This window comes from Harmonia axyridis, chromosome 3, assembly GCF_914767665.1.
Source record: "Harmonia axyridis chromosome 3, icHarAxyr1.1, whole genome shotgun sequence".
Taxonomy (NCBI): Eukaryota; Metazoa; Arthropoda; class Insecta; order Coleoptera; family Coccinellidae; genus Harmonia; species Harmonia axyridis.
Window position 1 is genome coordinate 18,143,603 of NC_059503.1, and position 25,521 is coordinate 18,169,123.

Genomic DNA, 25,521 nt, shown 5'->3' on the forward strand with positions numbered 1-25,521 from the left:
ATTCATTTTCAAAATTATATTATATGTGAGACAAACCTTCAGTACTGAAACATTTATTTTAAGAAAAAAAAATTTAATATCTGGCAGTTATACGTCCTCACCTATTCGATATACCAAATTAGGAACAATAAAAATTATGTTGATCACAATTATTCCACAAGATTTAGAAAAAATGCACTCACAGGAGTGCCGTACTTGCAAAAAAAGTCTTTTACAGAGACATTTTTGCTTCATGCGTCCGAAATTTCTCAGTCTTCTACCAGTTCCTTTGAGAGACATAAATACAAGAAGAAAACTAATCGCGACATATTAATGGCCAATATGATGACAATAAAACGTTCTTTGATTTTGAAATGCTCTTAACCTGAAAAAAATTATTGTTAAGTAATATCGAGAAAAAAATTGCAGTGGCGTTGCCATGTGTGCGCCACAAACTCTGAGACTTATTGACTGAAAAGAAATTATAATTTCAGAAGGCTAAGCGTTTTCCCAGATCTGAAGGCGATACAATGAATATCGATTAATATATTATTCATTGTCGAATTATCGAAACTTTTTTGTCATAGTAGTATGTATTTACTTCAACTAATCAAACATTGATAGCATTAGTTTTTGTTTTCTTCAAAACTGATAATTTTCGTTCAAAATAAGACGCAGCTGTTTAAAGATTCGATTTAGATTGGATTTTTTCATTTCATTATAGCCACCTAGTATATGTCGCCTTCGAATTAATATAATTGAATTATATTATGGAATATAATTTCGATTCGGAAATTTTAATTTGAATAAATATGATTCGTTCATACCTATATTTTTTCTTATAAGGACATCTTCAATTGTTACCGTTAACTACTAGTTAACTTTTCGAAGAAAAACGTGTTCACGTATAAGCGTAGTCAGTATTTGTTTTAACCGCGAGAATTTCAAAAAACCCTGTAATTACTCTTCCACCTACCCACGTCTTCAAGCCACAGCAGTACAACTGGTTGCATTGAACAGAAACTTCCATTTCTCATTCATTAACACAAAACCTGTTTTCGATAAATTGCTACCTTCGTCGACAATTGATGAGTGTTTTCTCAACATCACAATAATTCCCATTAAAAATAATTTATAATCAGAAGGATAAAAATAGAAACCAACACAAATTATTCCATATTATTAACTAATATAGATATATTCTTATGAAATTATCTTTTATATTCTGGGTATTTTAAACAGAAATCTCACATTTGGCGACTGCATTCTCGTAAATAAAATTCATAAAACGTGACTGTCCGGCGTTTTATAAAAACATTGTGACATATTTCCAAGAACCTACGTGAATATTGGAAAGATATTACGATGTATACTCCGAGATAAAACTGCATTGTCGTGAGTCAACGTCATGGTTATTTAATTGACGCCTATTCATTCGGATAAAAGAGCTGAATTTCCATATAATATCACTATAAAAACATTACGAATGGCGCAACTTCCCTGAAGTAACGTGTCTAGGCTCAGGTTTGGTTTTGTTTACATCTAAATATAACACGTTGGAATACTTGTTTATGTAACGGTTGAAATGGCAGTGTTATTTCTGTATTGTATTGTTGTGTATTTGAACAATGTTAATCGGTGTTTTTCGCCTGAATAGTTGAGACTGATGAGAGCTTCGTTAAATGTTTGAACAGGACTTTATGAGCCAAGATTATGATGAAAAGTATTTGCTTCAGTATAATAATGGTCGTTGATAGTAGAAAGATGAAATTAAACTTGACGAGAATTTTTAGAATTTCAAAGAATTTCAGTATGATGATCAACCTCTTTTTAATTAACAGCAAAAATCTCTTAAGAATGATAATAAATGTTTATTGAAAGCAGGTAAACCAATAAAAAAGTACCATTAGTTGGATGTTTAGCTCAACTTCTATAACGTTCTTAGAAACGAATTAAATTCGACTTACCTTAATTTGATAGGAGTTCAGCTTGATTTTTGGAAGTGAATTGAATGAACTGAAATCTTGTCGACGAGTGAAAATTCCATTAGCACCTCCAGCAACTCTGAAATTAAAAATCGAACTTTACTACAATTGTTTTATTGTCATGGTCCAATCTACTTTACGAAAATTCATCATGAAACTGTTTAAAATTAAAATAGCTTCAAATTTAAACCTTTTTGCTTTTATAGCGAACAATATTATGTTCAATAAATACTTCCTCAGGTCAGTTATAGGTTATATACTCGCCTGAAGAAGTTAACATGTAACTACCTACATATTTACGAAACAATTGTTGTGTAAAAAATTTTTTTGTGGTATTAAGTTCAAGGTTTATATATCTTTGTTGAATTGATTTATATATCTTTGTTGAATTGATTCTTTCATCAATTAATCTGATTTGTTTTTACATTAGAGTTACATTACTTCTAATCATTACAATATCACAATTACTTCAGAATGGAGATATCTTGATGGGAGTAAATAATTGTTATTTTTTATTACCATTAGCTTTTCCGGGTAATCAATCGATCAATGAATTGTTATTTCCTTTCTACATAACAAATTATTCCAGCCATAAAAAAATCGATAATAGTATTGATATAATCATATGAAAAATTAATTCAATTAAGAGATTTTATAAGTAGAAAAAAAAGTTTCTGATGATAGTGTTAAGTGTGAAAAAACATCGAAAGTATTATTAATTCGCTAGCCCAAAACAAATAGATCGATCAGACAAAATTCAGAGCACTACTGATATGATAAATAAAGTAAAGAAGAAAGACCATTTCAGAAAAAAACGAAAATATTGAATGTTGTATAATTCAAAACGTGGAATTTCGAACTCACAAGTTTCTCATCAGGTGCGTTCCAACTAAATGAAGATACGGGGTTCTGAAAATACTAACAAGCATCGCAATATTCCACCCTGACTTGATATTAACAAGTTACATTCAATGCGTAATTTAATAACATTTCTCGTATTATATTATGCTGGGGAATTTATATCTGCCCGACGATGTTTGCGACAGATATAACGTTACAAATCTAATATTACGAAGTGAGAAACAAGCGCTCTCTGAGGACAAAGTAACAACACTTCGAAACTAACCCAACTTTATTTCCCATGTAGTTCACAAATCGCGAAGTTCACAACCAGTTCTTATTGCCAGCTGTGGAGTTCCTTGATGGTGACTTTATCTGGGTTCTACTCAATGAAGCGGAGGAATTGGCTAATTAGCTCTATAAGAATGAATGCGCTGATTGTCCCCTGTACTTACTAGACATGAACCCGTTAGTTATTCGTGATTGTAGTTGTTTTCGGTCTACGAACTTGATTGAAACATTCACTGAGCAAGTTCTGGATTAACTGCAACTGCAACATCTTGAGAATTATTGCAGTAAAGCTAGATGATTACTGTTGGAAATTTAATCACAACAATTTATCAGTACGCTATCCAAAACCCTTCACAGGAAAATATATCGGTTGTTACAATTGAAACAAACAATTCGGAAATCCTTTAATACTGTTAAAAAATTATTGGAGGCGCCGGGCATCGATCCCGGTACCTCTCGCATGCTAAGCGAGCGCTCTACCATCTGAGCTACGCCCCCGATATTCAAACTTGATTTGTTGCAATATAGAAGGTAGTATCGACCTAGATTATTATTGGGTGTGGTTAACAAGATCCAGCAGTTGCATAAAACCGTCTTGAACATTTAACTGACATTTCTATAACGAGCATTAAGGTGAATTTTTATGTGAAGTACCTGTACAATTTGACCTTGTTTTCAAAACAATTTTTTCATGGGTCATCCATCCACTTTTTGCCATTCATAATATATTAAAAATTCTCTAAGGGAAACAAAGCATGTGGAATTTATGAGGTAGATCTATAACTTCAAATAAAAAACATTCTGGTTCGCGAAAAAAAAAGCAACCAGAACGAACTCTTATATAACACCTGACATGACGTAATATTCCTTGGCTTCTTTGTTTTGGGAGCTTTTGGACAAGCCGCAAAAAAAACAAAAGCAAAATGAAATGTGATGCGGGTCTTAATGATGCAAGAATGGCCCGCTTAACCTTCACATTGTTTTGAAGGCACTGGAGCATTCTAGCGAACAGAAGACCAGTTGGCCTTGAATTGATGCCTGACTAAAATTGTTAAAGCAAACACAGACGGACGATCCTGTATACCGAACACCACTTGTGTTTGCGTTATCGATAGTCGTTTTATTTTACCATCAAAACCCTTGAAAAAATTGGAGTCTTCCTGTTGTGAACTATACAAACACTTGAATGTTTGCACAAACCTTAGTTCATTATCACTATCTTCCCATGGAATTATCAATTCGTTGCTGAAATTAGGAACGCAGGATATGATTATAGTTGGTTTCGCACCATATCTGCATTTCCGTCTTATTTTCTGCCTGTTTTGTGACTGCGATAATTTTCAAAATTAGAATGAAGAATCGGAAGTATGGAAATCCAAAAACGATAAAAATCAAGCTCATCCTCAAATTAATTACAAAATCAGAAATATAATCTCTAGTTGTATAAAAATATATCATTTCATTTATAAATAAACAATTATGAATCTTTACATCCGCAATTTAAAAGATAAATTAGGAAAAAACCGTAACACTGCTGTTGATCGTTGCCATAATCATTTTGAAGTTTCAGTGGTCTTTCTATTGTCTGCTCTTTCCCTTGAAAACTTTAAGAAATAGTAACAGCTCTACTAGCTGCCTTTGATACTACATACGTTGAAATATTTTTCTAAACAACGCAAAATTATTTTCGAAAGTATTCTTTGGCATATTTCTCCCATTTGTGAGATAATATTAACAATAATAAATGTTCCGAAGTCCCAAATCAATAAATTAATCACGGATACAACAAATTGAAAAAATAAAATAAAGACAATAAAAAAAATTCAAGAAAGTGTGGATTGATTCACATAGATATCCGTATCATAGATTTGGGATCTCCAAATTGGTCATGAACACTTTAAGTGGTTTTTATTACATATCCAAACCTCAGGCTATATCAATATTAGCATTTGTCTATGAAGCAAATCAATTGTCCACCTAGTCGAATCTGTCAATGACTTAACAGTTTTTTTCATATACTATTTGAATTTTCATGGTTTGGAGTTTGGATAAGGCTAACCACACAAAAAATTTTACAGAGCTTGTAATTGATATTTTTTGCGTATTCAATCAAAATCTCAAAACAATGAAATCTGTTTTGACGGAAATATTTGCTATGGCGAATATAATAATCTTCTTGGATTTTCTATGTATCTGATGATGTGATCAGCACAAAATTTTGCAGTTGGATATCTATATTTTAAAATGCATTCATTTCCCCAAAATCATTGAAGGTATGGTCACCCCATTTTTTCGTTATTTTTCCTGAATTTCATATGTTTCTGGTGACGCGATCTCCATGAAATTTTGCTTGAAGCTTGTTTCAGCTTCATGTTATTTTACATCTAAATACAACATTCAAATTTGATCGAATTGGTAGTTTTGAAATTATCAGAAAAACAATGGCTTTATCTGTAGAATCTCTAAACGGAGTTCAAGATATAGTTCCCTCCTTACACTAAAAATTTCTTGGTTGTTCAGTTTGAGAGTTATCGAGCCAGCACCACAAAGTGATGTTCGGTAAACAATCGCACAAAAATTGAAAACATTCACATTCAGGACCGTCGTTAGGGGTGAAACAGTGAAAAGACCGTTTCAGGCGCCTCCATTTGAGCGGCGGAAATTCGGTCGAGTTTTCTGGCCATCTTTTTATATTTAATCCTTGATTCTGGCATGATTGCCAGGATCGGTAGAAAAAAGTTATGTATTATCATCATTATTGATATTTTTTCGGCAGTGCTGCCAAAAAATTCTCTGCTTCAGGCGCCAAAATCACTCTCGCCGGCCTTGTTCACATATTTCATTCCTAAAATTTCAACCTTACAGTTTATGAATGAAAAACCCCTGCTAAAACTTTTTTCATCGATAAAACCAGCCATCGTAAGAAATCCACCAGTAATTATGTACCTTGAAGAATCTATTCTTCGTAGTCATCCTCAATTGAGACCTCACAAGTAGCAATTACAAGAGCGCGGAGTCTGCTAGTCTATGAATGTAGTGTATTCCAATGCGCTTAATTGCTAAACGGGTACGTTCGAGGTGATTTTGATAACCTGGTCAATTTACCACGCTTTGAGGCGTTCCAATGATTTAATTTCCTTGTTATTATTCCGCCGAGGTAGTTATACCGCCAATGATATTGGGCATGAAAATTCAATCAGATTCAGCTCGTCAGATTGGATTCTGACAGTTCAATGAGTTCGGGAAGAATTCAAGTCACGTTCTCCTTGAATTTAGGATGGAAAGATGATCAAGATATCGCGGAAGTACGATCAAGATTCTTGGAAGGTTCGATATGATTCATGGAATGGTAAGGAAATAAATTTCTTAGAACAACTCCCATTTTTTTTAGGCAGTGGATATGGTAACTTTCCACTGAGAACGAGCGGTGAGAATCTGAAGGTGCCTACCACAGTTGATGACGAAGAATACCTGTAACAACACTGCTTAAATGCCCAGACTTGTCTTCCCATATTTGGAATAAAAATTTATGTTTTAGTTCTTTGAGGAGAAATCTATTTATGGGAGCAGACCGGTACAGATATTTTTAATTATTGTGTTGTCGTCTACAAGAGATAATTGTAACGATATTTTTCAAGTTTTAACTTATCAGCTTTTAAATTTAATTTTTTTTTCATCTTAAATTTATTAAATAACTCTGACAACTACAGGATGTAACATGATTATATGAATTGAATAAACTGCACCTAACTCCATGAGGAGTTGTGCATAACTTGAAATTCTTCAGTGTGGTCATGGTACGAACATATATTCTCAGGAATAAAAAAAAGAAAAATAATTCCACAGAGTTTTGGAGCAGTAGTTTTTAATATTTTTCAAATTTTGTGATATACAATTGAATATCTTTGGTCCAGTGGTGCAGATAAATCTTTGGAACAATGTAGTCTTTGTTTGGAGTACCTTCAGATTTTTCGTTTTTCTAGTACCATACCTGTGACAACTTGTGTTCTTCATCTTGAACTACTTTGACTTGTTACTAATAGAGATATTGTTTTCTTCTAAATAAATTTTATTATTTCTGTTATTATTTTGGGAAATTGAAACGGGCTGTGAGAGACCGAAAAATTGAAATTCCAGAAAATATCGAATTTATCACTGATATTACTATAAATAAAGTAAAGTCTTAAAGGACGTACTTTGAAAAACTTCGGTTTCAGATATGAGAAAGTATAGGTAGATTCTCTAGAAGCTAATGGAAAAAGGGAAGACAACCTCCCGATCTGAAAATGTAATGATTGTAAACTTCTCCCACTTGTCTAAGAAGTTGATGGCGTCCATATTTTGGAATAGCGTATTTTTTCTGTGAATTTGTTCCGAAAAAGAAGGCATTTTTAACAATTTCAGAATAGTACATTCTAAACCAAGTTGCAGAATGGACTCCTATTCCAACACGAATGCGTAATTCGAAAACTCATGAGTGTTGAAATTAGACGATATTTTCCTCTATTTCAGTCAAGTTTCGTGAAATATTGTCGAAAATCAATGAAAAATTCAGATTATACATCCTAGTGACTTTTGTAATGTATCTTGGCAGGTGGTGTGGATGTTACGAAAATTGACAGATTACGGAATTTTAATTTGAATCGTACGTTTCGAATTCTGAAATAATATATTATTACGCATTAAATTCGTGAATTATGTCTGATGAAATCGATTCAACAGCATCAGAATCAAGAGACATTGCGAATAATGTCGCAAATAATTTCACTATTTCCAAATGATATCATATTGACAATTATTGACTTTTGTTGAAATTTGATAGGATTGGAAGTCAGTGTAGACAACCACAAAACGAAAAATATAATTGAAAACAATACTGTAATGATTCATTACAGCACTGTTTTTAGTACTGTAATGAACTCATTACGATACTAAAATAGAAAAAACCTTTTATGAAGCAAGGTTTAAGCATCATTAATATTAATATTGCGCAATGTATTATACATATGTCCCTTTCATATTTCTCACGAGACAACATAAAATAAATCACCTTTGCCACCAACAATTTGTCGTCCAGTGTACCATCGCTACTCCCACAGTTATTTACAAGGATCTCCACTCAGATAATGTTCACAATTGAGTTGACTAATAGTTCGAACTGAAAACCCCAAATGGCTAATAAAAGGTTTTTTGTGTCGAGTGGTTCCAGCTACAAAACGATCGGAAAATTGCAGACACGATACAACTGAAAAGTTCCATTCCATTCTGTGTACAGTACGTTCTGATGTCCCACGGATGGACTTAATGAAAAGAAGTTTCAGTCCGAACAGTTTTTTCGTTCGGTGGTGGATTATCCTCGCATTCGGGGATAAGTCCAGGCTCAGGCTGGCTCATTTTTTATCGATGACAACGGAAGGGATACAATTTTTCATTTGAGGGAATATGAGACAACCAAAGGTAGATGTGTTCTCTAATATTGGTACATTCACAATGAAAAGAGAATGTGAACTTTACAGTATAGTTTATTATTTTCTTCCTCATTTTCTGCGAGTGTGTAGAATATCTCAAATTATCAAAAACAACGGCTGACAAGTTCCTAGAAGACACCAATCTGATTAATCAATTTTTTTTATGTATCTATTTTTTTCTTTTTTATAAAAATCAAACTATCTAATTGTTTCGTAGAGACAACAATTCGGACTAGCAGAATATTTCATCTGAATTAACTAACCAACTACAATGAGATCATAATAAATCACATTTCATATCAGTTCTTCACAGAGTGGCTTCCAAGGGCGCAAGAGGAGCATTAATCTGCAAGCTTGGAAAAGTTGCTGAAGCTCTTGCTGTTATTGAATTTTTACTTTCGATTTTGGATTATACATATTTGAAAACGTGAACTGTAAAATTTCTGTAAGGGTTGAAAAAGTAATCGAATCATAGGCTTCTGTTTCTGATTGAGTCGTTTTAATGTTAGCTTCATGCAAAATTTGCAGCCGTTCGACATAGAAAATTCCAGTTATAATGAGAAACTAATGAAAAAAGATTTTCGGTTAAATATCATAAACCTTTTTAAAAATCGAAAAATGTTGTTGCGATGAACAGAAAAAATAAAATTAACTGAATAACAAAAACCAAAATTCTGCCTTGGTATTAGGGATTCACGGCTTGGCTTAATATTCAAGCTACTTGGCTCAAGCTCAAGTAGCTTGAGCTTGACTTGAAATCAACTCAAGTTCAAGTCGAGTAGTAGTTTTTCAATGTTAAGGCAAGTACTTAATAAATAAATACCTACTTGACTTGACCTTGAAAAACTACTACTTGACTTGAACTTGAGTTGATTTCAAGTCAAGCTCAAGCTACTTGAGCTTGAGCCAAGTAGCTTGAATATTAAGCCAAGCCGTGAATCCTTACTCGGTACAGAAGACAATATTACCAACATAGCCACAGAAAGAAGTTCGAAAATCCCTTGAAAGAGTTGTTTAAAAGATCGATTCTTACCGGTTTTTTCTACTCAATCAATATGACTCAATTCTCGAAGTTCAATAACATTATTGTTTTTACTATTTATAGATAAATCAATATGGGTAGGTACTGCATTTTCCTCGAGATAAGGACACTAGATTATATTTATAATCATGTTTATGATTTTTTTCTACATATATCTATCTACTCCTTTATCTTCAATTACGTAATTTAAAATTTTATCATAAGTTCTTATAGGGTGGGAAGAATATCCGGCGAATTAATTTTATAGTACGCATTTTGAAATATTTTATCCTCGTCTAAAGCTAATTTATGAGCAATTTTCTGGAAAGCTTCATGATAATGTATAATAATTATAAAATTTTCACGATGATAATGAATGAATTTCGCAAAAGGTTCAATAGAATTATGAATAGTGAAGATTTGAAATGACGCCAAATAAACCAGGGTTCAAAACTCGGAGCAAACAATTTTATAGTTTTTCAAGCTTTTATGAAGTTATGTGGAACATAAACCAATAAAAAAGTCATTATGTGGGGTTTTTCGATGACCAAGAATGAAAGTCAGCCAATAGATATTTTCATCACAAATAACACTCAAAAAAATTTCCCCAAATTCACAGGATTAATTTGGATATTGTTCTCGACAAATCGTGCATTTTCTCATCAATCAACTGCAGATTTGGCAAATGACTGCCCAGGAATAAATAAGAGATTATATCTGGATGAAATCCGAAGGATGTTTTCCCCAAGGAACGAATAAATTCACGAATGTAATAGTAAAATGCGCGCTAGTAAATCATAACCTTGGAGGGCAATAGAAGGTTGCGTCGGCGGAACAGCAGGAGTTGGCCATGGCCAAGGTTAACTTCGATAGCAGTGAGTGTACCCAAGTTGAAACTGTAAACATCAAAATTGGTTCTATTAATAGAAAGTAGTTACATCACGTAGCTAGTTATCAAACTCCAAATGAAATAGTTCGAACAAATAGTGAACTGGCAGGAAACGTAGAATTTTACTGTTTATGATCGGCTATTCACTTGTAAACTACGACGCTGTTCAACAATCTCCTATGTTAGATCAACAACACAATGTGAAACACTGCATAATTTATACTATGGATTATTATTTCCTCGCTAAATATGTACTTCATATAATTCAAAAAAGCTGTTAACAATATTATTAATAAATAAGCTCACACCGGATTTGAACCCAGGTCCTCAGCGCCAAAGGACCCTCAAGCTATTTCTCTCCGTGAATAAGATAAACATGAGAAAATAATATATATAAAAAAATTCTATACTATACTATATACTATAATATCTACGAGTTCGCGGTAAAAATATTGTGTTCGGTCTAATCCTACCAATGTTTGTGTTCAATTTCATGTCTATGTCTTGTTAATTTTTCGAATCATTAATTTTTTGATCTTGTTTCCTTGATATTTTATTTTAAAAATTCTTGGACCGTATACTTGAGGATGATCAATGGCGTATAGTCATTGACGTTTGTAACAAATGCAACATGCAGTTCCCGAAAAATCAATCACCCATCCAGATACTAATCAAATACATACAAGGAGCTCAGAAAAAAAATTAGGAGATTCTACGGAATCTATATATTATGATTCGAATACCCATAAGTCAATTTTCAACACTAAGATATCGTTTAAAGCTCAGATTGTAAGTTTTCGTGAAGGAAGATTACGCTCTGTGTGGTATAACTGGACCCTCAAGGAATGAAAGCAAGCAGCTGTAATTTTTTTTTTGGAATTGCTTGAAATGTGGCACGATATTATGTCAACTAAATACAGAATGTTAATCCCAGGCATCATTCATTACTTCGGCTTCTATTTCACTCTCTTTTTAAGGTGCAGCGAAGCTGTGGATCATGTGAATACTTTCTGGTGAATCCACAAATGCTTGCTAATATTATTGTTATCCTTACTTTTGTGTCATGATGAAACTCTTGTTTCACCACATTGAATACCATGTCATCATTCACCAAGAGATATAGAATGGAAGAAAAACTTCCTGATTAGATTTTCATTACCCACAGGATATTCTAAACGATATAATTTTACTGCGCAGTTTTTATCGGATGATAGCAGGGAAAAAATATTTTGTGATGAATAAAATTAAACCGACGTACTTAGTAGCATAAAATTGATACATCCCTATTATATCACGTTTTAATCAATTCTCTTCCTTTCCTGTATATTCAGTGCAATCGATTTCAAACCAATTTATTCACTGAACTCTCAAGAGCTGTAGGATACAAAAATATTTACTCACAACTCTACGTGAAGTACATTCGAATATATTTCGAATCAACAAAATATTACTTGATGATGATACCATTATAAACGTATATCGTTATCAAATCATAGAAAAACAACATTTTAAATCGAAAAATGTCTATCTCGGACTTTATTGATTTTTCTTTTGTTATTTACCTTTCTCTTTTAAGTTTACTAAAACTTTTTCCACTTTTTTTGCATGAACTCGACACTTCACGAAAATTCATCAAACCTTCTTGCCAATAAGAGAAAAAAGTCATAAGAAATCAGTCCATCTTGTGGTTATATAAATATTGGGGAATCCTTGTCAAAAACGGAGTTGATGTCATTTTTTTATATGTATCTATTCTTCATCACTGTGTCGAACCCATAATTTAAAACCTTGTGGCGCAAAAGGCCCGAATGAAGCGCGCAAACCTAGTGTTTAGATCACATACATAGTAATTCCTCAATGTCATCGATCAGTTCAACTTGAATCCTCTGGAATGATAACATTTGCAAAACAATCTGAATAAATCAATTGTTTGTCATCAAGTATGGCCATAGTGCATTCTGAAGCATCATAGGAATCATAAACTATAGGCCTTGAACTAATCAGATCCCGACGAATCCATAGCAACGAGGACGTTAACAATGATAAAAATATTTGTTTGGCCTCGCAACTTACTTATTGAGGCAGGTCGCCATTCTGGCAGAATGACACAACGAGGAGTTATCTATCAACGGGAATTGAATCACTGAGAAGCTATTGTGATGCATCTCGAGATATATATGAACAAATATTATCTTGCTTGCAATTTTGTATAGACCCTGACTCAAGATGATAACATTATTTTATAGTACTTCTGAAGGCATCTCGAATTGAGGACTTTGTTTAATAATTAAATAGGAGTGGTTATCTTACAATATGGTGAGCACTGCAGTTGTCATGTGAGGATTGAGGTGTGAAATAGTTCAAAAGACCTTATTCGGCGGTAAAGGTTCTCTGCACCACTGTAATCGTTGCCGGTGATGCTCAACCGTCAGAGGTAACACAAGATGGGGTCCATAATGCTGCAGTCCAAAAGACCTTATCCGGCAGTAAACCATTCGGACAGTTACAATATGGCCTTGTTCTCCTAGCCACTCATCAGCCAAAGATCGATTTGTCGCAAATCGGTATCTAATGGCCATAGTCTTAGAAGTCGATCTTGAACTTCATTTGTGCCCCTTCGACGTCCGGTCCTACTCTTTTTCGATTTTGCTCTAGGCATTTTAACATTAACTAAACATCGACTTTGGATCTCCTCGAATAGCTGGTTTGATGTAAAAAACTTCTAGGTGTTGCAGTTTCTTTGTTAGTTAGTATTACAGAGCAATGAATTCAACTCACAGAATCCATTCTTTGATTTGATTCTTATGTGTTTTAGTTGGAATTTGATGAATTTTTCAATATTTTCGATGTTGACACTACTAGATCTGAAACTGACATCTAACTCGTATGTTCAACTTATAAGAATAGAATTGGTAAGGATAAAATAGCTTCGACCTTAACTATCTGAGGATGCTACTATGATAGCGGGACACGTCGACACGTGTAGTGGTTTAAAATTCTATTTTTGTGAAGGTTGTGTCAATTTGAACTAGTAATATGATTTCAATCTAACATATCGAAGATTTTCATTCAATATTTTTCCTTGCAAAAAGATATCAATATTAGTTTGAGGCAATTTTTAACAATTTTTTTCGATGAATCAAATACAAATAGAAAAAATTATTTCGGAAAATGTATATATGAATTGTTCTGATATATCGGAGAAATTTCAGTCATAATATTTCAACATTCAGAAAAAATCCATGATTGTTAGAGAGCTCTTTGAATGAAAACACCTTCAAAGTTCCTCCTATACATTTTTGAACTTCATTTACAGTAGACACTTGTTATTCTTAGCTCGTGCATAAGCTAATTCCGATTCTGCTTCATCGACTTGGTGTGAATAAAGGTTTCGAAACCCATCAAAATGAGGAAAATTCGTTGTGTTTGAGACTAATTATGAACTTGAAACATTTTTTCTCACGAGTCATTTAGCAAATTCCCTAATCGTTCCAAGAGAAACGGTGGAATTTTCAATGAGAAATTTTTTGTGAATGAACCGCCCCTGTTTTTCTCCCCTAAGTAAAGAATTATTCAGAATGGTCGCGAAAATAATTCCAGACCACAGCGGTATTTCATGGACCACATCAAGAAAAACTGTGGGAATGAAACACTAACCAATTATGCAAAAATCAAGAGTTAAATGATGAAAATGTTTTCTGCAGCAATTAATTTCCATTTTCTGGAACTCTTTTCTCGCTTACTGAATAAGCGTCAGCACGAACTCGAAGAGGGCGTTTGAAATATTCCAACCTATTTTCGTTTATGTTTTTGAGGCAGAACTTCTTCAAAGTAATGAGATGAATTCAATTTTTCTCTGTAAAGTAATTCGAATAATGAGGTAATATTTTTCTAAATAAAACAATATTTGATCGGAATTCGATTCATGAGGTATTTCGCTATAATATAATGAGACATTTTGTTCAATTTTTTAGAATTTCATTTCGAAGAAATATTTCACGACTACATATTTAAAATCCCTAAAGGTTATGAATCACGAAGTTATTCCTTGATAATGCCAACCTGTAAAAACTGAATCACCTAAAAAAAGAAACGCATAATACGGAATCTCAAGCAAGAAACAATCAGCATAAGTAGAATGATAATATACAATGTTTTCTCTTGCAAGGAAGTTGATCAAATATTGATAAAAAGTCTCACTGGATATCAGAAATCTATAGGGAAACGTTAATCAAATTCAACAGGAAAAAATGATAAAAATTCCAGGGTATTTAAATCGAAACCAAGCTTGTTGATTCAATTGAGTCGAAAATGAAGTTCAACTATCTTGTTCTCGTTGCGTTGCTTGTAGCACTCTTCTCTCTGGCTAGTGCAGTACCACAGCCAGATCCAGAACCCATGGCCGAACCCAGAATAAAATTCGTAAGTAACATAAAATTTCATTTATTTCAGTAGTTTCATCGATTTCATGGAATTGAGAGTGTTAAGTTTCCGGTATGTCCTATGATTCCATTAATAGCGAGTTTCACAAAACTTTTACTGTTGTGATTTCTAGGAACTCAGCATCATTTCAGTGTTTAATTTCAGCGCACTTTTGGATCCACTATAGAACTCAATGTTGATCGGTCGATCAAAGTTTTGTGAAGAATACTATCGAATAAACTAATCTTTGATTTCATTTATGGCTCGATTTATTGATGTGAAATTAGGTCGAATTCGGCAATCAAGCCATGACACTCAATACGAAATTTTTACAAGCAAGCACTTCATCGTTTTGTGAATACGTGCCTCATGATGTTAAACTTCAATGATTTAACATCCATTAAAGTATTCATGTCTTAGGAAATACCTGACATCGAGAAGGTGAACTTTTAGATTTGATATGGTATTATGTTGATAGCTATGTAAACACCTAATAATTTATTTAAACCTATTCAATAAATAAAATATATAATAAAATAATAACACTACTTTATTTTCTTCAGATAAGAAGACCAAGGACTGGTTTGTCAGGAAATATTCTCAGGAAAGTGTTTGGAAGTTAAATGAACAGATTGGTATATTAGAATTATGACAACAAATAAACTTTAATTCTGTTGGTTTTCACCTACTTAGAATAAGATGATTTCATTTATGAATAAATTGAATTATTAAAACGTATGATGATGCATTTTCAACATGTCTATTCAATTCCATAATTGTAATTCGTTCAAAAGCTAGTCAACTTGATGTAGTACAATAAAATTATTCAAATATTTTTGTTTCGAAGATTTTCTGTGAGTTTCACAAACATCAATGATGGAACGAATACTGGACTAAAAATCACATGACACCAGACACATGACAATCACCACCGTGAAAATTTTGTGAAATATACTGGGAATATTTGTTCATGAATGATTTCCAAAAAAAGGTAGTTCTTCACCAGATTCTATAAAAATTGTGAAATAATATTGGGAGAAAACGATAAAACGAGATAATGTCCTGAGTTGTTGATTCATAAAAAATAATTTAAGCTAATCCGCGTTAGGAAAGTCCAATTAAAATTCTCATTTGAGCACAATATCATGAGTTTTTGCGTTGAACAACCGGCCTTAATCTCTTCCGATAAAGGGATCAAAGTTGCCCGTATAGTGCCGTAGAATGAATAGAGTCTGGTAGGTTTTCACCTGGGATAGAATTACTGGGACTAAAAAGCTTCGCAGCAAGTCTGGTGGTGAACTCTGAGAGTGGAGAATCTTGCTCAGAATAAGCTAATCCCCAATGGAACGTACGTTTTTGTTTTTGCCGATGTAGAGGGAATCTTTTATAGATTTTTTATTCTGCAGGATTTGAATGGTGGAACCTCACTCCAATCAGAGATGTCCATTAGTTACGATTTCGCAGGATAATTACACGCTTTTTTAATTTGAGGAGAAGAAGCCTAACCTCAATCAACATCAATTTAATCTTCCGGAAATTGATGAAATTTGAAATTTCTGCAAAATGAATTCGACGAGAAATATTCAAAATGTTTTCAATAGTCTCCAAAATCATAAACTATGCATAGTGTAAAACAATATTCATTCTGTTGAATTATGAAGAATAATGACGAGTTTTAAGAATATTTTCCTTCAAAATGAAGCAATAGCGAACAAAATTATCAGTTACCCTAGATAACCCAGATTATGCAAAACTTTTTATTCACCGCGTCATCAGAATTATAGAAATGAAAAATTCTGGCATAATATCAAGGAAAAATAAAAAAGCACTGATGTGTCCTAAGGTGCTTTTGAAAGCCTTGCACCCACCACAGAATCACCTATATACAGGTATATAGGTGGGTACATAAGATGTGATTGAATAGATCGCATTTTGAGTGGGACCTGAAAAATGAAGTTGGACACAGAAATGATCTGATATTTTCCCTTTGCTTTCAAGAGGTAAAATTTTCAAATTGAAAAATTCTTCTTGAATCGCCAGCAAAATGCATTCGTCATAGCAGATTGGAGCTTCAACTATACAGAGAGGTTGTCGTAACGGATTTTAATTGATAAAAAATGTTTGACGTCATAATGAAGGCTTTTTGCTGTTGACAAAGCGGATAACCTTATGTTACTATCGGTTCTTAACGCTACTACCCACATAGATTGACTCCATTGTTTCTTGAAAGTAAAAATAGAATCTGAACACTTCGAGAATGTGCATAAAATCACACATTCTTGAAGACAGCCATGCATTAACTGTTAGTTTAAAACGAGGTGGAAGTTTATTGCATAATAATATCACGTAACATTTTCAAAGAGTTATATTAAGCATTTAATTGATGAAGTTATTTCCATCGATTCTGAACTGAAAGTGTTCTAAAGAAATTTAAAGAGAACAGCTGTATTATTCTTATAATATTCTTAACCCTTCTTTGATTTAAGAGATGTTTTCTACCTCAAAATTTCAGGAGGTGATAGTACTCATCAAAATGAGAAAAAAAGTATACATAAACACATGTCCGAAAAATGCTTCCTCTTCGAATTACAGCCATCTGTAGTCTTTATTTTAGTCATATACCGGGTGTCCCAAGTTATCGTATACAGGCAATCTCTAGCTTATTTGTCAAGATAATTAAAAAATTTAAAAATTGCTTTGAATAACATCAAAGTACATAAAAAAGGTTCTTACATTAGATAGCCCTGTGGTAGCCACCCTTCACTTTTTATTTTCAAATGGCACCGCCTGTATATTGTCAATGAAAATATCGTGTCAGTCTATTTGGAATACAACTATTGCACATACTTGGTATTTTTTCAGTTATAACAACAAAAACATTAATATTTTGTGAATTCTTTTACGTTATTTAATTATCCTTATAAAAATATCCTCCACCCATGTTTGACAAACTTCACTTATGAGAAGTAGATGAATGTTTTAAAAAACCGAAATTTTTATAACAAAAACTTGTTTTAAATGTTTCTTCGTTTTTTGAATTGCATAGTAGGTATTTTGGTTGCAATTTATACTCCACAAAATGTTGATGTTTTTATTAATGAAAAAATAGAATGACATGCAATTTCCACTGATAATATACAGGAGGTGACATTTGAAAATTAAAAGTGAGGGGTAGCTACCACAGGGCTGTCAAATGTACGAAACTTTTTTATATTTTATCATTGGAAAGTTCCTTTGATGTTATACAAAGCAATTTTTTTATTTTTTTGTTGAATAAGCTAGATATTGTCTGTATACGATAACATGGAAAAACCCGGTAATTTCTGCAATAACCTTCGATTAATTTTAATGGAAATTCAGTCATAGTCCTAATTTTTCACGGAAAATCTAATGCCGATAATATTTTTTTCACAAAAAAATTGAAGGGCTCTTTTCTTGAGGAAAAAATCAAGAGGTAACGCATAAAACTCTCGTTCCCTATTCTTGTTGACATCTGAGAAAGGATTTTGACAGTTTTTTTTGAAAATTTGGTAAATTTTACGGTTTCTGAAAAAAAAATGAAATTTTTATTTCCCCTTTATAAGAGCATACCATCAGCGAAAGTTTTGCTGAGAAAAATTGCACCTAAGATTAAATTTCCATTAAAATGAAATAAAAACTAGTAGTAGAAACGAGTATGTTTTTTTTCTATGGACGTATGAATTCATCAGATTCTCTATGGTCGTAGGAAATTTTCATCTTGATGCAGAACACAATAATCATTTCACGAAGATGTACAAAAATTTTCGAGAATGGCCAGAGGCAAGTTGTAAATTATAGAGGAAACGAAATGATTATGTAAAATTTACAGCGTTTTTCCATTAGACGTAAATTCTCAGCGGTGTGCGTTAATGGCGCAAATCGCATGTTGATATGGGCGTTCCGTGCCATTTTCGTTGACATCGTACCAGTATCAAGATTTGTACATTTTTCTCCAAGCTCTCACCATATATCCTCAACTGCGAAAGGGTAAATTAAATTTAGTGGCACGCAAATGTCTAGTAGTTAAATGTATGGGTAGCAAGAGGGAATGCATTACATGAATAAGGCGACTAATATAATCGTGTAGAAACACAGTTATATCGTCTGGGTCTAGCACAGAGGAGTGGTGGTTTCTGTCATACCTTTCTATGAGAGTGCAGTGACTCGAGTGCCTTAGATGAAATGGATTCATAATTTCAACATGCGAAGAGTTATTTCAAGCTGCATGAGTAGAGGCAAATCGATTTTTAACACTATCTCGACTGAAAGGAAGTGGTCTCAACCCAACCAGGATTTATGTACTGTTTGAATATGAGAAAACTTAATGTTTGAGCATTGTAACTTCCGGCAGAAGCTGTCACGGTATACAAATATGGTTTCTTCACCAATATCATTCGGAACACTGAAATATGTGTTATGAACACCGACTCTAAATTGATGATCTCCTTTTTTCTCTCAAGCTCCGATTTATTCAGAGAAATATTGCCTTCTATTGAACTTGAAACTGAAAATACCGATAGCAATACAAGAAATTACGTTGTGGCTATTGCCTTCATCTTGTAGATGAAAGAAATAGCGTAACGTAATTTTCTACTGTTCCTGTTCTACGGATCATTTTAATAATTAGAAGTCATATGAACATGGTCCTGCAAACGCTTTGTTCTCGAGATACAGGGTGTTGAAGTTTGATATTTTTCAAATTTTTTCCTCATAGCACCTTTTTTCCACCAGATATTCAACTTAAATTTTGCATAGACATTTCAATTCAAAGTTTTCATCATGTGGTATGCTAATTTGAAATGCAGATCTACAGGATGACATTTTTTCTGGAACGGTCTCCGCTTCTTTCCTCCAGAACACTTTATTGGTAGACCAATGGTAGTTTCGAGAAGTGTGAAAAGAAACTTTGGTCCATTACTACACTTTTTGGTTTCTGGTAGTTTTAAAAAAATTTCAAACAATTCTCTAGTAATCCTTAGGAAAATCCAAAGTATTATAAAGACTCAGTAAGCTTAGACCGATGAATGAATTATAAGTTTTGGTACTTATTTACCTGATATGTAGCGAAGATTAATAAAGATTCGAAAGACTGATATGACAAAAAAGTAGGACAACAAGAACCACCTTCATCTCGAAAACAAAGCGTTCGCTTCCCATGTTTATATGATATTTTTTCTTGGAATTAGATATGTAAGGAATCTTTCATTTTCCATTACACCTCTGATTGAGGAACACTCTGTATATTAATTGTGATGACTAACACATCAAATTGAGAATGAAACACGCCTCTTGCATGGCAGAGCTGTTGCAAAAATCAACAGGGACCCTGTCAGTAAATAATGAGGGAAAACAATTGCTATTTATTCCCCCCAAAGTGTCCTGCAAGCGGTCACGTGGGCGCCCTTGGGAACTGTAGACGTGCCGAATTTCCGATCTTCTTGATTAATTTGGCCGATGTGTAAACACAAATCACGGACGCTGTGTAAATATCGTATACTCCGGTTAAACCAAGTTTCTTGCTGTTGTTGCTGATTGCGCCTTGTATGTTCGATAATAGGTATTAGATTGGATGAGATGAACAAATATCACATTGTTATCCGAGGAGAATGCCAAATTTAATAATATCATTCGTTCATAGTTCGAACTAAAATTGAAACATCTAGTTTCTTTGGCGGCTGAATTTATCACAAACAGATGTGGAAGGATCTGTCTAGGCATATGATAAATTCGAAGAATAGAATCTGACACATGCTAACAAGCCAATGAGTTGGTAATAATCAGCTGGAAACGATGCTGAACTGGATAGGAAATTTGATTCATCTGTGCTGCTGAAAAAATGCTCGTTAGCATATTTTTATAGACACTTAAATATAAAATCTCATTCTGAAAATTCGATGAAAACTAATACATTTTTTTTACTGAATCAAATTTCAAACCAATATGTGAAAATAGATCATAGAATAATAAACATAGATAGAGCAAGTATACGCAATTTTTACATGTCCCCAAGATGGTTAGATTACATTGTCAGATGTGATATATTTTCAAATCCACAATTTTACTATATCGTTATGAATGTATTTTATATTGAATGAAATATATTCATTTGAGTGATTCCCAATTAGATATGCAAATTTGAATATTTGCAATCCGATATTTTTTCTAATTGTCGAATTTAAAATGAGCAGAATATTAATTATTTTCTGTATCTACCTGCTGAAATCAAAGGTTTGACAACTTTTGCTCTCCTAGTGTCATCGGTTGTTTCACGTCGTTTGGCGTGCTTCAAGTTTGTTTTCTGAATTTCTGATATACTTGGGTATTTATTTTAATATATTTGGAGTAAATATGATTCACTATGGGACATAAGAAGTACGATCTCTTGAGAAACTCGCGAATTGAGTGAAATATCGTATCACTTCACTGATATGTTTTCATTTCCGCTCGCTTCATGTCAAATTTGATAGTTTATGTTTGGGACAAAATTTGCTTACTGAAAATGACATTATGCTTCCTCTATTTATGTTTATTTCTTTGAGGAGCAGATGAATCACTCCTATGAGTTGCTCATCACAATTGCGATTTTAATTTTTGTCAAATACTAGATACTTTTTATCAATATTAGGTAAACCAATAGCCAGGCGACCAAAATTATTCAAAACGAAAGAAAACGTAGAACAGGTTGTTCGATTTGTTCGTGATGATCCCGACATATCCCTTCAGAAACGTGCAAGTATTTTGAATTTGTTGCCTGAACATAGAACATTCCTGACTTCAATCAAAGAACATGGTTTCAGCAGGATGGAGCCACTTGACATGTGTCTCTAACACGAATTTGTTGCTCATCCCAACTCTATTTCACCGTGCTGATGAGGGCCTAAAGCCCGAAACACATGTCTACGTTTAGCGCTTCTCCTTGAAGGATGTTTCCTTAAACTTTTCCTTTGATTTCAATCACCCTTATTATTCCTTTTTTATTGTAGTGCCTCTGTCTTCAAGAGAGATGGCGTTATGGGTGTAACGCCACACTCTACTTCGGACTCGGCGGATTTATAGGGGTCGCCTCGTTGCAGCAGAGTCACCTCTCCACGATGATGTGAGAGGGTGACAATATGTTTTTCTCATCTTTTTTTGGAGTTTGTAATGGGCGCACCCGTGAGCATTTCCCTGGTAGCTACGCTAGGATATGTGTCATCTATCAACAGCCAATGTTGCCAATAGTACCAAAATCGAACAGAATCCATTCAAGTCATCGCAGGTTCTCATTATCGATCAATTTAAGCCATGAAAACGACTTTCCCGCATTCAAAAAGAGCCATGAAGCAAGCGCAACCACGGCTCCGAGTATTAAAACCCAATACCCTCAGACACATTTGATGTGTGCATTATGACACCCGCTGAAATGGCGGCCATAAACGGAATCTTTCGTGTTCAAACTCCGAGCAGGTAATTTCACAATGTTAACAGTGTGCCGTATGGGACGTGACCAACCCTACGCCTGACGGATTTACAAGCTGTCTGGCAAATCAAATTTCCGATAATTCTTGGTAGCTCATTCCGTGAAAAAATTAGCGATTAGCCATTGTTTAATCTGGTAGCAGAGAACATAGCCAGATTTAATTTGATCGTTCCGATTCTTGTTACACGCGTTCTGTCTGGGTAATTTCAATGGTGGACATTGATTTTTTTTTTTTTTGTCGATTGGATAGTTTGAAATTGATAATATGTTTGCGTCGGAGTTTGTCATTTTTATTTGTTTTACTTCTCTCGTATTCAGTGTTCGCTTACTTGAGTAAGTATTTGGGTTTGTCTAGAAACACTGGAAATTGATAAACATTGATCCATCATTTTTCTCATTTATTGAAAAATACCTCAATTCATAAAAAAAATCTATCTATTGCAAATATTTTCGGATCATGTCCAGAAGGATTCGACCTCAGAGTAATAAACATAGATAGAGGGAGCATATGTCACTTTCAGTGAGCAAATTTTGTCCCCAACATGAACTATCAAATTTGACATGAAGCGCGGAAATTAAAACATATTAGTGATACGATATTTCAGTCAATTCGCGAGTTTCTCCACAAAGAACGCACTTCTTATGTCCCATAGTTAATGAACGTTTCATATTCACTCAAATTATATTGTAATACATACCTAAATAAATTAAAAATTCAGAAAACAAAATTCAAGCGACGTTAAACAACCGATGACACTAGGAGAGCAAAAGTTGCCAAACCTTGGATTTCAGCATGTAGATACAGAAAATAATAAATATTCTGCTTTTTATAAATTCAACAATTAGGAAAAATATTCCAAATATTCAAATTGTCATAGTTAATCGGGAATCAATGAAATAAATATAGTTCATTCAATTTAATACACATGCATAATGATATAGTAAAATTGTGGATTTGAAGTTTTACATTCAATAAAATGAAAAATCACGAGAACAAATACGATTAAAGTAAATACTCATATCAGCATCAGTTATCTGGAAAGAATTGAATTTATATTGAAAATGTTCAAGAGGAAGGAATTCATTTGAATATACCACACATAGATACCCAAGAAAATGGAAAATAATATTCTATAACTACAATGATATAGAAACCAGGAAAACCTTAAAACAAAAACGATAGTTATTAACATACAAGTTCCTTATTGTGAATAAAATCGGCAAGCTGAATTAATAGCTTACATGACGTGATGTAAATTTCATCTGAAGAACAAAATAATTTCAGGAAATGGTTATCAAATCAGCAAATTTACGGAAATGAAGGAAAAATGAAACAAAAATTAATTCAAACTGACTGAATTACGGTAAACCATCGCTGAAGAGTTCTTTGACATAGGATCATCCTAGTTTTTTCTGAAACGAAAATTAAAACTCTCTATTGTGTCTTCTCCATCAACTACAAAGCTACTGAATGATTTTCACCGATATGCAAGTAGATGTAAAATAACAATTCCAATCTCCGTGCAAAATTTCATGTTAATCGCGTAATAGAACCAGAGGAAATCCAAGAAGAATGTCTAGAAGAAATATAAAAAACTATAATTTTCTCGACAACTGAACCGGCGAACGAATTTCATGCAGATCATTTGTCATAAAAACCATAAAAAAATTCGACAAGAATATTGGAAAAGAAAAAGAGGCCGTTTATTTCCGTAACATCAGATCAGATCAGTTGAGATTTCAGTTTTTTAATTGATATCTAAAACATAGTAAAATTTCAAGTGACCAGATGAAGTGGGAGCCTCGAGAAAATTATCATTTTTAATTTCAGATTATTACCTATAATTCATGAAATAATAGACTGACCGCCCAACTACACGTAATGGTATCAATATATATTGAGAAAAACTATTTCAAGATTTCAACATTTGATTGATTACATGAAATTCAATCAGAATATCTCAAAAAAAGGAGGATAACGCTGACGTGAAGCCAGGAGCTTTTGATCGCTCCTTCATCCATGCACCCTTATAGTTATACCTAAATATTACCCCATTTACGACCCCATATGAAGAAAAAAGGTGCTGTTTCATCAAGACATTGCGCCGTGTCACAAATCAATGAAAACAATGGCAAAATTGTATGAATTGGGCTTCGAATTTCTTCTGCATCCACCGTATTCGCCAGATCTGGCCCCTAGCGACCTTTTCCTGTTCTCAGACCTCTAAAGAATGCTCGCTGCAAAGAAATTTAGTGTCAATGAAGAAGTTATCGCCGAAACTGAGTCCTATTTTGAAGCAAAAGATAAATCGTACTACGAAAATGTTACCGAAAAGTTGGAAGATCGCTATAATCGCTGTATCGCCCTGGAAGACAACTATGTTGAATAATAAAATCGAATTTTGCCAAAAAATTGTGTTTTACTTTGGAAGACCGGGGATTTTTAATTAACCTGTTACAGTTCGATGGTCTGCAAAGTCACTTTTAGCGCACTATTGAACCAGCGCCAGCGTTCAAAAGCTTATATTTCATATAATTGTTTTCCAAATAAAGTATCTGCAGCTGCATCCATAGCCAAATTGAAATTAACGATCTAATCAATTATAATGGAAAGAGCAGGTGGCAGGACATCTCATAATCTTACGAATACGATAGCAGACCGCATGAAAATCTCGCCAAACATCAACTGTATGAAGACAAAGATGCAGATTTCAGTTTTCACCAAGCACATCGAAGTTGTGCACGAGAAGTTAAGTTACATGCCATTAGAAAAGCAAACAATGACGAGGCAGAGCAAACGCCTCAGCGGCCTCAGTCACACATTCGGGATAGGTTCCTTTAATTGCGCTACATGCACAAGATCTCGGTGCTAATTTCAACTCGCGCCAAAGTCAAAGTCGTTAATATTTAAATAAGCGTCAAGGAATAACAACATTCGGGAGAGGGCTAATTGGAGTAATTAATTCAATTAGAGCTTAAGCCTTAGGAATAACACTGCGCAGGATTAGGAAGGCATGTCGTATCTCGAACAACTCCATAAAACAAGTCTGCTCTATCCAGGACCACTCGTTATTTAACAAAGGAACTTGAGGTGAGTTAGAGTTTCTCACATTTGCCTCGTTAATTTCGATGATTTGCTGTTCGGG

General features: G+C 33.6%; 1 protein-coding gene, 1 long non-coding RNA gene and 1 other non-coding gene across 7 annotated transcripts in view; 1 reads left to right on the plus strand and 2 right to left on the minus strand.

Annotated features, from left to right (window-relative positions):
• The window catches only part of LOC123676731 (headcase protein), a 173,177-nt gene that overhangs the window by 90,880 nt on the left and 56,776 nt on the right, over window positions 1-25,521 (minus strand). For all 5 annotated transcript variants that reach the window (XM_045612892.1, XM_045612893.1, XM_045612894.1 and 2 more), the window contains one exon: window positions 1,947-2,043. In XM_045612892.1, the coding sequence (XP_045468848.1) occupies window positions 1,947-2,043 (97 nt within the window). The remainder of the gene's footprint in view (window positions 1-1,946; window positions 2,044-25,521) is intronic.
• Trnaa-agc lies at window positions 3,521-3,593 on the minus strand. The gene has a single exon. It is a non-coding gene; the product is annotated as a tRNA-Ala (tRNA).
• Window positions 14,562-15,730, plus strand: LOC123676732. Its single transcript, XR_006746999.1, has 2 exons — window positions 14,562-14,895; window positions 15,459-15,730. It is a non-coding gene; the product is annotated as an uncharacterized LOC123676732 (long non-coding RNA).